General features: G+C 41.8%; 1 protein-coding gene across 1 annotated transcript in view; it reads left to right on the plus strand.

Moving 5' to 3' along the window:
• The window catches only part of LOC120926490 (otospiralin-like), a 33,318-nt gene extending 18,468 nt beyond the window's left edge, over positions 1-14,850 (plus strand). The window contains exons 2-3 of the mRNA XM_040336451.1: positions 677-703; positions 14,321-14,850. Of these exons, the coding sequence (XP_040192385.1) occupies positions 677-703; positions 14,321-14,505 (212 nt within the window). The 3' untranslated portion in view covers positions 14,506-14,850. The remainder of the gene's footprint in view (positions 1-676; positions 704-14,320) is intronic.
• The last annotated feature ends 498 nt before the right edge of the window (positions 14,851-15,348 follow it).

Consider the following 15,348-nt stretch of genomic DNA (forward strand, 5'->3'; position numbering starts at 1 on the left):
ACTCCCGCTAATACTCGGTATCGGTCCCGATACTGGTATCGGTATCGGGACAACCCTATTGGCAACACTGCCCGGGGGCCGGATTAAAAGGTCCGCCGGGCCGTAGTTTGCCCAGGTCTGGTCTAAGGTCTGTTTTGAGCTGCTTTGTCAACAGCAATACCCAGTTGAATAAGATGCTGCTCCCTGCTATACAGGTACATCTCATTCAAGTCTAAAGCCCCGTACACACAGTCGGACCTTTGTCCGACCAAAATCACATCGGAATTCCGACGGAATGTTCTCTATTTAAACTCAGGCGGAATTCATCTGAATTTCCGATGGGGCATACACACGGTCGGAATTTCCGATGGAAAAAGTCTGTCTGACTTTTTCCATCGGAAATTCCGATCGTGTGTATGGGGCATTAGGAACATGGTAACTGGCCCTGGTAACTCAGCTCTAGATTTTTATCCCCCAGAATGCAAGTAGGAAATTACAGGGTGGGTATGATTCTGCTGGAGTAGGAAACTCACATGTACTTTATCTCTATTTCATGTTTATTGTTGACATTTTCTAGTGACTATAATTGCTGTAATTTTAGAATGATGTTTTGTTCTCATTGTATTTTAACAAAAATAGCATTTGATTCAGAGTACAGTTAAATCACATTGGTGTTCTGTTTTGTTTTTTTGTGCAGGTTTGGGTGCTGTCATGAGAAACAATGGTAAGTGCTTTGGGGCAGTTATGACTTCTCGGGAATTTTTTTTAATGAAAAGTGCTTCATATTGTTAAACAGTAATCGGTGGTCTGGTTTTGAGGTATTACACATGGGTTTTGCAAATCTAGATGCAAGGCTTAAAACCTATGTTAAGCCGTATTCATCCGGTGCTGTGAAGTTTAAAATATTCGACTGGATGCGTCATAGGTACTCTAAAGCCTTGTACACACAATTGGATTTTCCGCAGACATAGCCTTGGACTTTTGTCCGAAGGGCGTTGGCCAGGAACTTGTCTTGCATACAAACGGCACACAATTGTGGGCCCACGAACGTAGTTACGTACTATGGGCCAGATCCACGTAGCGCATCGTAATTTTAGTCCGGCGTAGCGTATCGTAGTAACGCTACGCCGCCGCAACTTTGAGAGGCAAGTGCTGTATTCACAAATCACTTGCCTCTAAAGTTACAGCGGCGTAGCGTAAATCTGCCGGCGTAAGGGCGCGGAATTCAAATGATAAAGATGTGGGCGTGTTTTATGTTAATTTTACTTGACCCGACGTAAATTACGTTTTTTCTGAACGGCGCATGCGCCGTCCGTGGGGGTATCCCAGTGCGCATGCTCCAAATTAACCCGCAACAAGCCAATGCTCTCAACGTGAACGTCATTCTACGCAAAGCCCTATTCGTGAACGTTTTACGCAAACGACGTACACGACTGAAAATTCGCCGCTGGCCCGACGTCCATACTTAACATTGGCTACGCCTCATATAGCAGGGGTAACGTTACGCCGAAAAAAGCCTTACGGAAACAACGTAAAAAATGGGCCGGCCAGACGTACGTTTGTGGATTCGCATATCTAGCTAATTTGCATACTCGATGCGGAAATCGACGGAAGCGCCATCTAGCGGCCAGCGTAAATATGCACCTTAGATCCGACGGCGTACTAAGACGTACGCCAGTCGGATCTAGCCCAGCTTCAGGCGTATCTTGTTTTGTGGATACAAAACAAAGATACGCCGGAGCAACCTAGCAGTTACGCGGCGTATCAATAGATACGCCAGCGTAACTGCTTCGTAGATCTGGCCCATAGTGTTTTTTCAGCTCTTTAGCGCCACCGTTCGGGCACCTTCTGCTAAATATTGTGTTTGGTGAGCATTGCTTTCGATCACTTTGGACTTTTGTACATACGATCGAAAAATCCGACAACAGACCGTTGTCCTCGGAAAATTTTAAGGCCTGTCGTCCAACATTTTTCTGTGGAAAATCCGACAACAATTGTCGGATGGAGCGTACAAACGATCGGATTTTCCACCAACAGGCTGTCAACACACAATTTGCATCGGAAAATCATCTTGTGTGTACGAAGCTTTGAAGAGTGCCGACTCAGCCTGGCCCCCTTCTCAATTCATAGGACCTGTGCTTCCTTCAATAAAAAGCTCTCTGTGAATGAATGAGGTAGACCTTTCATTCGTCTACCCCACTCCTCCATTCATAGTGCTATAGTATAGCTTTTATGAAGGTGGGTGGAAAAGGTGTGCATGGCTGGTATTCTTGACTAGGAGCTGTGACAGGTCCAGCCGATCGTATTAGTCCCTGCAGTACCGAAAGCTTATTGGAGGAGAGTAGAGATTTCAACGAGAGCTGCCAGCAGCACAGGGGACACTTCACATTGAATGAAAGTACTGTCCCTTATGCTAATAAAACAAAACAAGAAAAAAACTAAACTTAGGCTTTATATTGGAAAAGTAGACAGCCCAATTGTAGCTGCATTAATGAAAAGTAATCCTAAATCTTCAGTGAAAAATGTATTTAAACATCAATCATATAACAAATATTTAGAGCCAACATACATCAATGTGTGGAACACTCAACTATACAGGGCCAGATCCAGAGAGAATTGGATCAGCGCAGAGTATCAGAGATACGCTACACCGCCGTACCTTACCTGGCGGAATTTCGAATCCTCAACGATTTTGCGCTGTAAGTTACGGCGGCGTAGTGTATTTCTGGCGGCGGAATTCAAATTGGCGATCAGGGGGCGGGTTTCATTTAAATGAAGCACGTCCCAGCGCCTAATGAACTGCGCATGTGTCGTCCAGAAATTTCCCGCCGTGCTTTGCGCGAAATGACGTCGCAACGACGTCATTTTTTTAACTTAGACGTGAGTTATGTCCATCCCTATTCACGGACGACTTACGCAAAAAAAAATTCAAATTTCGACGCGGGAACGACGACCATACTTAACATGGCAAGTCTATACGCCGCAAAATACTAGCTTTAACTATACGCCGGAAAAAGCCGACTACAGACGATGTTAGAAAATGCGATGGCCGCGCGTACGTTCCTGGATCGTCGTAAATCGCTAATTTGCATACCTGACGCGAACTCCACCCAGCAGGTGCCGAAGTATTGCATCTAAGATCCGAAGGCGTACACCTGTCGGATCTTACCCAAAAGCCGTCGTATCTTGGTTTGAGGATTCAAACTAAAGATACGACGCGTGAAATTTGAAAGTACGCCGGCGTATCAGTAGATACGCCGGCGTACTTGCTCTGTGGATCTGGCCCACAGTATGTATACGTGCAAAAAATGTGATCAGTCCTCAGTTCTGCCTGTGTGACTGTCCCCTTTTCATCTAGTTTCCTGTCCTGGTTACAAAGAGTTCGAAAAAAAGTTTAAATGTTTGTAATGAGACCAGCCTTAAACTAATGAGATACAGTACAGGTATTTTTTCATTACAGGCAGGGCAGGACTTAGGGTGGTGGGTGCCCCTGGGCTTGAGTGTTGAAGGGGCCCCCTGGAGCCGAGAATTGGGGGGGATCGAAGTTGTTGAGCGGGGGGGGGGGGGGGCGAATTGAGGTTGTTGAGCGGGGGGAGCGCATTAAAGTTGTTGAGCGGGGGGGATTTTGCAGTTGTTGAGGGGGGGAGTGCCTCTCACCTGTGCCAACAGCCGGGGCCACAGACTGTCATTAGCCCGGCTGTCGGCTTTCTTCCCTTCAGCAGCCACAGTCCTCCACACACCACTCCGGTTCCTCCTGCTTCCGTGCTGCCTCCTCCTCTTGCAGTGCGGGAAAATTAACCCTTTTGCGGGACTGCGGGAAGAAGCTGTCTGTGCGGGAAAGTCCCACAGAATCCGTGCGTGTTGGGAGGTATGCGCAGGGCCGCCATCAGGAATTTTGGGGCCCCTTGCACAGCTTAAGGCATGGGCCCCCTGAAGCAGAGAACCTAGGGGGGGTGGGGGTGCTGCCGCCTGAAATTGAGAAGCGTGGGGGCTGCCGCAAATTGAGAAGCGGGGGGGCCTTTACAAAAAAAAGAAGAAATAAAGAAGAAAACAAATATATATAAATATATGTAGCCATCCGGGGCCCTGGGCCTTTTAATAAAAAGAAAAAATAAACCTCTGGGCCCTTTAATAATAAAAAAAAAAACATTTATAAAAAAATACATAAAAAAAGGGAGGTTGCCAAACCCGGGGGCCCTGGGGACCTCTGGGCCCCTGGGAACCTCTGGGCCTTTTAATAAAAAATAAAAAAATAAACCAAAAAAAAAAAAATAAACATTTATAAAAAAAATAAACATTTATAAAAAAAATAAAAAAATAAACATTTATAAAAAAAATAAAAAAATAAACATTTATAAAAAAAATAAAAAAATAAACATTTATAAAAAAAATAAAAAAGGGGGGGTTGCCACATGGGGCCCTGGGGACCTCTGAGCCCTTTAATAAAAAAAAAAAAAAAAAAATATATATATATATAAAAAAAATGTAATTTTTTTTATTAAAAAATAAAAAAAGTGGGTTGCCATCCGGGGGCCCTGGAGACCCTGGGCCCTTTAATAATAATAATAATATATATATATATATATATATATATATATATATATATATATATATATATATATATATATAATATATATAAAAATAAATATATAAAAAAAACATTTTTTTACAAAAAATAAATAAAAAAAAGGGGGGTTGCCGTCCGAGGCCCTGGAGACCCCTGGGCCCTTTAATAATAATAATAATAAAAAACATATATATATATATAAAAATAAAAAATATATAAAAAAAACATTTTTTTACAAAAAATAAATAAAAAAAAGGGGGGTTGCCGTCCGGGGCCCTGGGGGCCTCCGGGCCCCTGGGTACCTCCGGACCCCTAAAAAAAAAAAAAAGAAATTTTTTTTTTTTTTTTTTTAAAGGGGGCCCCCTATTGGGTGGGGCCCCTGGGCTTGAGCCCAGTCAAGGCCAATGGTAAGTCCGGCCCTGATTACAGGTACTTATTTAGCGCTGTCAAATTATACAGTGCTTTACATTCACATCAGTCCTTGCCTTGCCCTCAATTTACATTCATACAAACACATTAGACAGGAGCCAATTAACCTTCCACCTGGTCTTTGGAGTGTGGGCAGAAACCCACACAGACACAGGGAGAATTTGCAAATGGTTGTGCCATGGTTGGGATTTGAACCAACGACCCTAGTGCTGATAGGCCGACGTGCTAACCACTAAGCCACTGTGCTGCCCATATCTTTAGTGTTATTTTTTTCCTCCCTCTGCGATCCTATTGTTTTAGGCTATGGTCACACTGTTGAAGGTGCAGGACAGTGTGTAAATCGCATGCTTTCAAGCACCTGCAACAAAAATGGAGGTACTATTAATTCTTAATGGCACTCCCATGCATTGTAAACCGCAGAGCATTTGGCCGTGCTGGGAAACACAGCACTATGCAGATTCCCTGTGGCTGCGGTTTTAGAAAAGGTGCAGGGACCTTTTCCTTGCGTTTTCCACAGGTACAGAAGCCCATTCAAATGAATGGACTGCTGTACCCGTGATAAACATGGCTACAGTGAAAGCCTAGTCTTATAAGGAGCTAGCGCTGGCTGCTTATGGAGCTTCATTTGTAAAATCCTCTTTTCACTCAATATGCATGTTTATTGAATAAGTTGTAAAAGATTTTTAAATTGACTGTTTTTTTTTCAGTGACCTAATTTTCCTCATACATCACCCTCTGCAAAGCAAATAAAACTTAAAACTGGGGAAAAAAAGAAAGATGGAAGAGTACCAATAATTTCCACTCATTCCTATATACTCATACATGCTGTTCTGAGTGTTGTATCACATGCACTGTGTTCAGGGGGGCAGGTGCTTAGACACGACTGATGACATCAAGTCAAGGTCAACGTGTATTAGGGGGCAGAGTTATGACTTCCTAAAAACAGAAAAACAGCGGTAGTCCCTGTCTTCTTTTTAAATGTTACAGTATATTCACACCAAACACGGTGCAACTATGTTGTACATCTATCTATTCCAGCCCAGTCCCACTGCATGGCAATACAACATGCCTTGTCTCTGGTGTGCCTGGTTCATGCCACTGTGTTGTGGTGGTGTGCGCTGAAAAAAAACTACTGCGTACAGTACTTTTTCCCATTGCAGCACAGTGCGAGGCAATCCGCCACCTTGAACCACGCAGCTCACAATTAAACTTAATAAAACATCTCTGATATTTCAATTAGGTTAATTTACCAAAATGAATGGGCAACAGTTCGATGGACCAAGATCGGCGCCTCAGCACTGCGTCGATCCTGCTGGACTACACAGCACACCAGCAAATTGTCATTACTGACCTCCTTGCTTGGCTAGCTGTGGTTTCAGTACTTTGAATTACTGACCCTGAAGTGAAATCAGAACCCCTGATTTGCATGCTTGATCAATAGGTATTGATGCCAAAAAAGTGAAATGAGGAAAAAAATCAATCACAGGAGTGAATGAAGGTCGGACTTTGAGGCAAAGCGGAAGTATATATAAAAATAAATATTTATTACAAAAATAGAGAAAATACAAAAATACAAAATAACAGTAGAAAAATAATAATTAGAGTACTGTACTCTAATTATTATTATTATTATTTTTCTACTGTTATTTTGTATTTTTGTATTTTCTCTATTTTTGTAATAAATATTTATTTTTATATATACTTCCGCTTTGCCTCAAAGTCAGACCTTCATTCACTCCTGTGATTGATTTTTTTCCTCATTTCTCACCATATACGGATGTGGCTAATGTGGGCGCTCCTCCCTGTGTATCGTGTCCAACCATCCCCCTCCCGCATCCCCTCCCTTCCCCCTCCCATTGTTTTTGTGTTTCCCTTTCCCCCTTCCTCCCTATTCCTTATTTGAGCCAAAAAAGTGAACATTTTTATCAACATTTTAGTTCTATTGGTACTTGCATACCGCCCAAATTTTTGAGATGGGAACGAGGGTCACCTATCAGCAAAAGTATGCAGGTATAGGACACACCCATTGCCACGCCCCTTAAAGGAGAATTGTACAAAAAAACAAGATTGGTTAAACCCACAAGTGCTTTTTTTTACCACTACTATTCCTTTATATTGGCTTTTGGAATTTACAAATGCAGCAATTTAGAAATTGGATGAAAGGTTTAGTGCTGGAAAACACTTTTTGATAGATAAAAAGTGATTTTTTTTTATACATCTAAATAGATCAGACAAAAATGAGGGACAAATGAGGAGGAATAAGGGACAGAGGGACATTGCTCCAAATCAGGGACAGTGCCTCGAAATCAGAGACAGTTGGGAGCTATGTACTTAGTAGTAATAATCATAAATAATTCAGCAGTGTCAAGCCTGTGAATGGTAATTAGAATACTTATACTTGAATACTTATAATGAAATGTTTAATAATTTAAGAAGGGAATATTAAGTATTCCACTCTTAAAAATGTTCTCTTTTAAAATGCTTTTCCAGCATAAAAAAAATGCTCTCAGTCTCTCGTTCAGTTTACAGCTTATTATTACGTTATTTTCTATGGTAAGATTTATATGACAGAAGGAGTGACTGACATCTTACAGTGCTTCTATTTTATTACATGAAATGGCTAAATCGTGACCTCTTCCTTGGACAGTAGAATATATTACTGTCTAAAACATAATTTACATTCTGCCCTTTTAGTGACATGCAATTACACCCTCTTTCCACAAGATGGAGCATTGCACTCCTTAAGGCGCTCTGCAATAGCTCTGAACAACATTGTTACTTTTTTTATTCTGTTACAAAAAATAAAAACTTTGCTAATACTTTTGGTCCTAACATTTTAGAAGGGCAACCTTGAAAGTCACTGATGTCTCTTGCCATCCTATAGATACACTTTATTCATGCATTCTAAGGCTTCATGCACAAAGCCACAAGAGGATGTACAACATGCTCCGCATACAGAACTAAGTGCACTCCTGTGACCCACAGGAGAAATGTAGCCAAAAAAAACTTTGACTCTACTTCTCCTTTAAAAGTTAATTAATATTTTACATGATTAGTACAGCTAATTTCCTGAAAATATAAAAAATAACTTTGTGCATTAACACATCCAATAACATCCTCCTCCTCTCTTGGAGCATGCAGATCGCTCCCCCCATATTCTGCAATCTGTAGAGATCCCATTCTAGAAATGGTTAACATTCCTTATCATCCAAGTTGTTTGGAATCACCAAAAACCCGACTCTTGGTATTCTGCAGGCCTTTTATATCCCCTTTCTAACATCTTGCCTTTTGCACTTACTGTGCACCCTCTTTTTATCAGAAGTTGCTCTTCTTTGTCACTCGTTGAAAGTTTTCTGTGCCTCCGTGGGCCTTTCCTCGGGTGTTCTTGCCTAAAAGGGAGTGTACAATGTAATCTCTGTGTTGCCCTATCAGCATAGGTGTGCGCAGTCTAATACATTAGGCAATGCTGTATCCTGGCCCAGGCCTAGGGCAGCACTTTGCAGGGGGGCAGCATGGAAAGAGTCCCCGCCGGCTTGTGCTACACTGTTAGTGTAACGCAAGCTGCTTCTAATTTTGACTGTCCTATCAGCCTGGACCACAAAATTTCCTCACTGTACTATGTTTTCTGCTGCACCGTTGGCATGGTTATATCTTCTTGGTCCTCTCCATAAAATTATCAGAAATTTGTGCTTAAACTATAGGCAACACTTTTTTTTGGACAGAGTAAAGGAAGGTTATAGCCCCTGTCGGTTTATTTGTTACCTTCCCTGTCCCATTGCAGAGATTTCACTTTCTGCCCCATAGCCATACAGGAAGTGAGAGGAAATCTATGCAAATTAAGGGAATCTATTGCACCCCCCAGGTCCTAGGAACTAGTGTGCCCACCTGAAAACTTCAGGGTGTGGCTTAAACATAAAGGGGTGTGGCCCTGACAAGAAGGGGTGGGTCATATTTAAATTAGCGGGTGCACAAGTTTAGTCAGGCCTAGGGCAGCACAAAATCTAAATACACTACTGTCATTGGGGTGTGCACCACAATGTATTAAAACATGGACGTTGTTAGTAGGTAGTGGACTTTTCTATAAGACCAAGGTTGGTGTCAGTAGCGCAGTGGACAGTGTAAGTATTTTTTCATTTCTATTATTTTATTTTTTACATTGGGTCAGGCTTTGGTGAAATATCAACAGGGAAAATATGCACAGCACAAGGTGATTAGGGTGTGCCCAGGCACACCCGACACACCTATGCCCTATCAGCCTTAGTTTTGCCTGGCCTACGCCTGTTTTCTTCCTGTGGATTTCTTCCTCCATTTCCTTTGCCTCATGGGAACAAAGTATTGTGAAAGCTAGTCCTCCTTGCTTCCCTGAGGCTCCTTATCGTCTCTATCATTCTCCCTCCCCATGTCTTGCTGCTTGTCAAACATTTACAATCCACCTACTGGGTGGGTTCAGAGCTGCCATTTATGGCTGCCTACCACATATTCCCTTGCTAACTGACCCCTATTCTGTTACTGACCAGGCTGTTCCTCTATTGGGCTCCTCCCTCCTCTCCCACGTGGTTTGGTGTTTTTTATTGCCTTCTTTTCTAGGGTGTCTGTCCTTCTCACTTATCGCACAGCCACCACCTTTTTTTCTGTTGATATTTTGAAAATCTTTTTTTACGGGTGGCTATTTGAGCTTCTGCTAAAGCTTCCTTCAACACCAAGGCACTTCTGCTGTCTGTTAGGGTCTGTTGACACTTCCTCTTTCTCTGGGCCTGTTACCAATATTGTTGTTTTGTTTGCCAACCCCCCCAATTAAACGCTTAGGAGCCTCCCATGGTCAACAAATCAATTCCTGCATCCTATACTGTACGATTAGGATATTGGGAATATTGCATATTCCATATATTGGAATACAGTACACAGGATTCTCCCATCTTTCCTCTGTGATATGTTAATTGCTTGTTAAAATACTGGAGCCTTACAAACTGGTTGAAGTTGGTTAGGTATACTGGGGAGCAGTTCAGAGCAAAGCCTTTGCCAGTGTCCAATTGCCTAAATCTGTACTCTACTCCAAGATATGGAATTTACAGGTTTGTCAAAAATCTATTTTTTTGTTTTGTATAGAGCAGGGAAGGTTCAGGAATCCTGTCAGGTTTTACTGCTATCAGAGAGTATTTTTTTTACCAGGCAGGAAGTGAACAAATCTCTTCAACAGCACAAACACCGTAAAAATGCTCTTTATAACCTTTAAAGGGGTTGTAAAGGTTTGTTTTTTATTTTCTAAATAGGTTCCTTTAAGCTAGTGCATTGTTGGTTCACTTACCTTTTCCTTCGATTTCCCTTCTAAATGTTTTTTTTTCTTTGTTTTCTTTGTCTGAATTTCATACTTCCTGTTCCTCCTCAGTAAGCTGTTTTGGCTGACTAACCCCCAGTCAGAATGGCTCGGATGATGGGGGCAAGCATACCGTGGAGAAACAGGAAGTGAGAAATTCAGACAAAGAAAAAAAACATTTAGAAGGGAAATCGAAGGAAAGGGTAAGTGAACCAACAATGCACTAGCTTAACCACATCCTTACCGCATCATTGTAAAATGACGGCGGCAGGAACCCCTCCTCGATGCGGGTGGACGTCATATGACGTCCTGCGTTCCCGGCGATCTAGGGCAGCGCGCGGCGACGCTCGTGACCCGGCGCGGGTGCCCGGTGGCCGCGATTGCCGCCGGGTGCCCACGATTGTCGGTAATCACGGCAGGAGTGTGGATCTGTGTGTGTAAACACACAGATCCACCTCCTGTCAGCGGTGAGGAGACCAATGTGTGTTCCCAGTACAGAGGAACACACATCGGTCTTCTCCCCTTGAGAGTCCCCACCCCCCTACAGTTATAACACATCTTAGGGAACATATTAACCCCTTCAACGCCCCCTAGTGATTAACCCCTTCCCTGCCAGTCACATTTACACAGTAATCAATGCATATTTATAGCATTAATCGCTGTATAAATGTGAATGGTCCCAAAAACGTGTCAAAAGTGTCCGATGTGTTCGCCACAATGTCACAGTGACAGTAAAAAAATCGCAAATCGCCGCCAATACTAGTAAAAAAATAAATAAAATAAAAATGCCATAAATCTATCACCTATTTTGTAGACGCTATAACTTTCGCGCAAACCAATCAATATATGATTATTGCGATTTTTTTTTTATACCAAAAATATGTAGAAAAATACGTATCGGCCTAAACTGAGGGAAAAAAAAGTTTTTAAAAAAAAAAATTGTGATATTCATTAAATAAAAAAGTAAAAAATAGTGTTTTTTTAAATTGTCGCTCTTTTGTTTATAGAGCAAAAAATAAAAACCGCAGAGATGATCAAATACCACCAAAATAAAGCTCTATTTGTGGGAACAAAATGATAAAAAAATTGTTTGGGTACAGTGTAGCATGACCGCGCAATTGTCATTCAAAGTGCGACAGTGCTGAAAGCTGAAAATTGGCTTGGGCAGGAAGGTGCGCAAGTGCCCGGTATGGAAGTGGTTAAAGGAACCTATTTAGAAAATAAAAAACAAACCTTTACAACCCCTTTAAGCAAAATCATGCTAGACCCTCTATAAGCTTTTTATTGATGTTTTTCTGCACTCCCCTTCCTGTTATCAGATTGTCCTCCAGAACAACATGTGAGGGGAAATCTCTCTAACTGCACCCTGAATAACAGTTAAACCCAATGAGTGTTCCAATCCTTCCTAATTCTATCCAAAAAATGCTTTGGGTATAGATATACTTTAAGTGGTTAAATAGAATATCTAGGCAATAAGTAAAGTATCAGCTGCTACTGCAGTCCTAGAACACTGCAGGAAGGAAAAAAGCAGAGTATGCCAGGAGGTGATTTTCACATGATTACACTGTCTCCATGCTTGCCAGGAATTACAGGAGTATGTGGAAGGGAGGGAATACACTGCTGAACTTTCAGTCTGGATGAACGGGTTCCCTTTCAAAAGGAGTTTCGTTTTTGCAGTGATACTTTCTAAGCTGATATACCTAAAGAGTTTCTGATATTTAATTTCATATTACAATTCTGAGATTGCTCAATTATTGATAAAAAAAAAATGCAAAAAAAAATGACAGAGAAAAAGCAACAAAAGCCTCTTCAAGACAGATTGAAGCAAAATCCAAAATTATACATTTGTCAAAAGAAAAATAATAGAGAAGAAGTCTTCCAGTTGGGGTGATGATAACTGAAGATATCTGATGATAACTAAAGGCCCATACACACAATCAGACTTTTCAACAACGGTCCGACGGACGTGTTTTAGCGGACAATCCGACCGTCTGTATGCTCCATTGGACAATTGTTGGTTTTTCAACGGACAAATGTTCACTGTGAATGCTCTCAAACTTTTCGACAACAAATGTTCGATGGAGGATAATCCGATCGCATGTACACAAGTCCATTGGACTAAAGTCCAAAGTACAAACACGCATGCTCAGAACCAATACTAAACATCAGCCAACAATAGCAGAACTTGCCCAAAGTGGCGGTAAAGAGCTGAAAAACCATGTGATTTGGTGAAAGTTGGCTGAAAATGTTCTGCCGTGTGTATGCAGAACAAGTTCACAGCCAACGCCGATTCGGACAAAAATCCGCGGAAAAGTCTGATGGAAGTCCAATCGTGTGTATGTGGCTTAAGAGGAAATTTTATAATTTTTTTTTTTTTAAAGATTTTCACTGTTTTGTCTCTGGGACTCTCTTAAATCGGACACATACATAAAAATAGCTATTGTTTTATCACAGTTCGATCCACTTTAGCTAGTTGGAGACGATTACAGCATAACAGGAAGATTATACATACATTTTGTTCTACAATGCAACAGGTTTTTTGAGGGTGAAAGTTAAAATAACATTTTATTGCTCAGTGATAAAACACATTCAAACAATATTAGCTGTAGTCCATTGAACTTGTATAAGTATTGCAACTGCACCAATAGCTGCCTTTCTATTTGTACGCTGCAAAAAAGTTTATAATATATAATATCGCTCAGCCTTCCAGAACAATGCACTCAGTTCCTTCTCCAAAGGTGTTAAACACATAGGGGCAGATCCACATACATCCGCGCCGGGCGCAGCGTATGTAAGATACGCTATGCCGCTGTAAGTTACTTTGAGTTGGTTTAAATCCTCAAAGAAGTTACGGCGGCGTAGTGTATCTCTCGCGGCGTAAGGGCGCGGAATTCAAATTCGGCGGGTAGGGGGCGTGTTTCATTTAAATGAAGCGCGTCCCCACGCCGAACGAACTGCGCATGCGCCGTCCGTAAAAACTCCCAGGGTGCATTGCTCCAAATGACGTCGCGAGGACGTCATTGTTTTCGACGTGAACGTAAATGGCGTCCAGCCCCATTCACGGACGACTTACGCAAACGACGTAAAATTTTCAAAATTTTACGCGGGAACGACGGCCATACTTAACATTGAGTACGCCACCATATAGCAGCTTTAACTATACGCCGGAAAAATCTGAACGGAAACAACTTAAAAAATGCGACGGCCGCTCATACGTTCGTGGATCGTCGGAAATAGCTAATTTGCATACTCGAAGCGGAATACGACGGAAACGCCACCTAGCGGCCGCCGAAACATTGCATCTAAGATCCGATGGCGTACTAAGGCGTACGCCTGTCGGATCTAACACAGATGCCGTCGTATCTTGTTTTGTGGATACCAAAACAAAGATACGACGCACAAAATTTTAAATTACGCGGCGTATCAAGAGATACGCCGGCGTAATTTCTCTGAGGATCTGCCCCATAAACTTTATTAATATCCAGCAAGAGTTTTTCAAACCTTCATTCAATCCCTCCAGTGCTATCCAAAGAGTCCTCCGGCTGCTCCCAGGTTGAGTCAGCTTCTGACTTGTCCGTACTGCATTTTACTCCTCCAACACACAGACTCAAGCAAGCATAGTTTCAAGCTGTCATGTGAGGGTCAGTCCAGGCAACTGATACTGAGTCAATATAGGAAGGTATAGATACAAAGATACAGGTGTAACCATGGGACATACTGTAGACTGGATAAATTCACATTCTTATGTTTTTAAATTGTGCTAGGGTTACTGAAGATGGTAAGAAAACAGCCATGATCTTATCCTTCCTTAAACTCTAGAAGACTTCCTCTGCCCAGTACTAAGAGGGTTTAAACCAAAATTCCCATCAGTAGGCATCATTACTTTTGTTAGTTTTGTGATTTCAACAAGTTTAACCCATGTTACCATGTTGTAATAGGCTGCTGCTGTAAATATCTTCCAGTAGGAGGTTGCAGTGAAAAGTATAAGAGTGAATAGAATTTGATTTACTGTCATGTGATTTCCGTTCTAGCTGAGAGTCGGGAGAAGAGAGCTATGCCAAACTGGAGCATGTCCGCTTCTGATTTCTATGGATGGGTGGAAGAATTGCGTAGACTGGCTGCCTATGACAGGACTGATGAAATGGCCAAAGTTTACTGGGCTCACTTTCCCATTGCATCTCATTTAGGCTATGACGAGTCTGAAGTTGAAGATTAGTTAAATCAGTGGTCTCTTGCTCTCCATGTAAAGTTGCCATAAAGCATACATTGGTATTACACTGTTCAGTACCACTGCTTATATTAAATACATGTATTTGCTGATGTATATTTATCATGTAAGTTTTTCTTTTTCTTAGATAAGAGTAGCTACTTTCTTCATTTTTGTTTTATCCTGATTAATCCTGGAGATGTATCAAGCCGTTCTGAACGGACCAGTAAAATGAAAACGCAAATATGTTCATGTAAAAGCAAGAGTTTTTGTATTGGTAAACATAATCTATGACATTTCTGGACATAAAAACCCAGTTAAATAAAATTGGAAGTATCTCCACCTTCTATACCAGCTTTCAATCTCGATTATATTTGGTTACGAGCACCTGAACATTTATCTGTGTATGTCTCAAAAGTGGACCTATTATTATAAAGTTTCATTTTTCACATAATTAAAAAAAGTACATGCTACCGTTGGCAAATCATGGTATTGCTGGGCACTGGCATCACTGCTGGGCACTGACTGCCATCTTTGCTGGTCACTGTTGGGGCTGCACTGATAATCAGGGCACTGACAATTAGTGGCCTGATTATCCCTACTGGTCTCCCGAGAGGAAATGCCACTGATCGGCTCAAGGAAATTCTGGTTATCGGCTTTCCTCTCCTCACACTGACTTTATTTTCCTTGTTTACATGTAATCAGCTGTGATTGGAGACAGCTGATCACATGGATAAAGACCCGCATCATCGGCTCTTTGTCGAGATCGGGGAATGCGCCATGCCCCGGGGACAAAGTGCGCCACCGATCACCATGCTGTGCGCCCCCACAGGTGTGCAAGCGCAACAAGAG

This window comes from Rana temporaria, chromosome 2 (genome assembly GCF_905171775.1).
Source record: "Rana temporaria chromosome 2, aRanTem1.1, whole genome shotgun sequence".
NCBI classification, from domain to species: domain Eukaryota; kingdom Metazoa; phylum Chordata; class Amphibia; order Anura; family Ranidae; genus Rana; species Rana temporaria.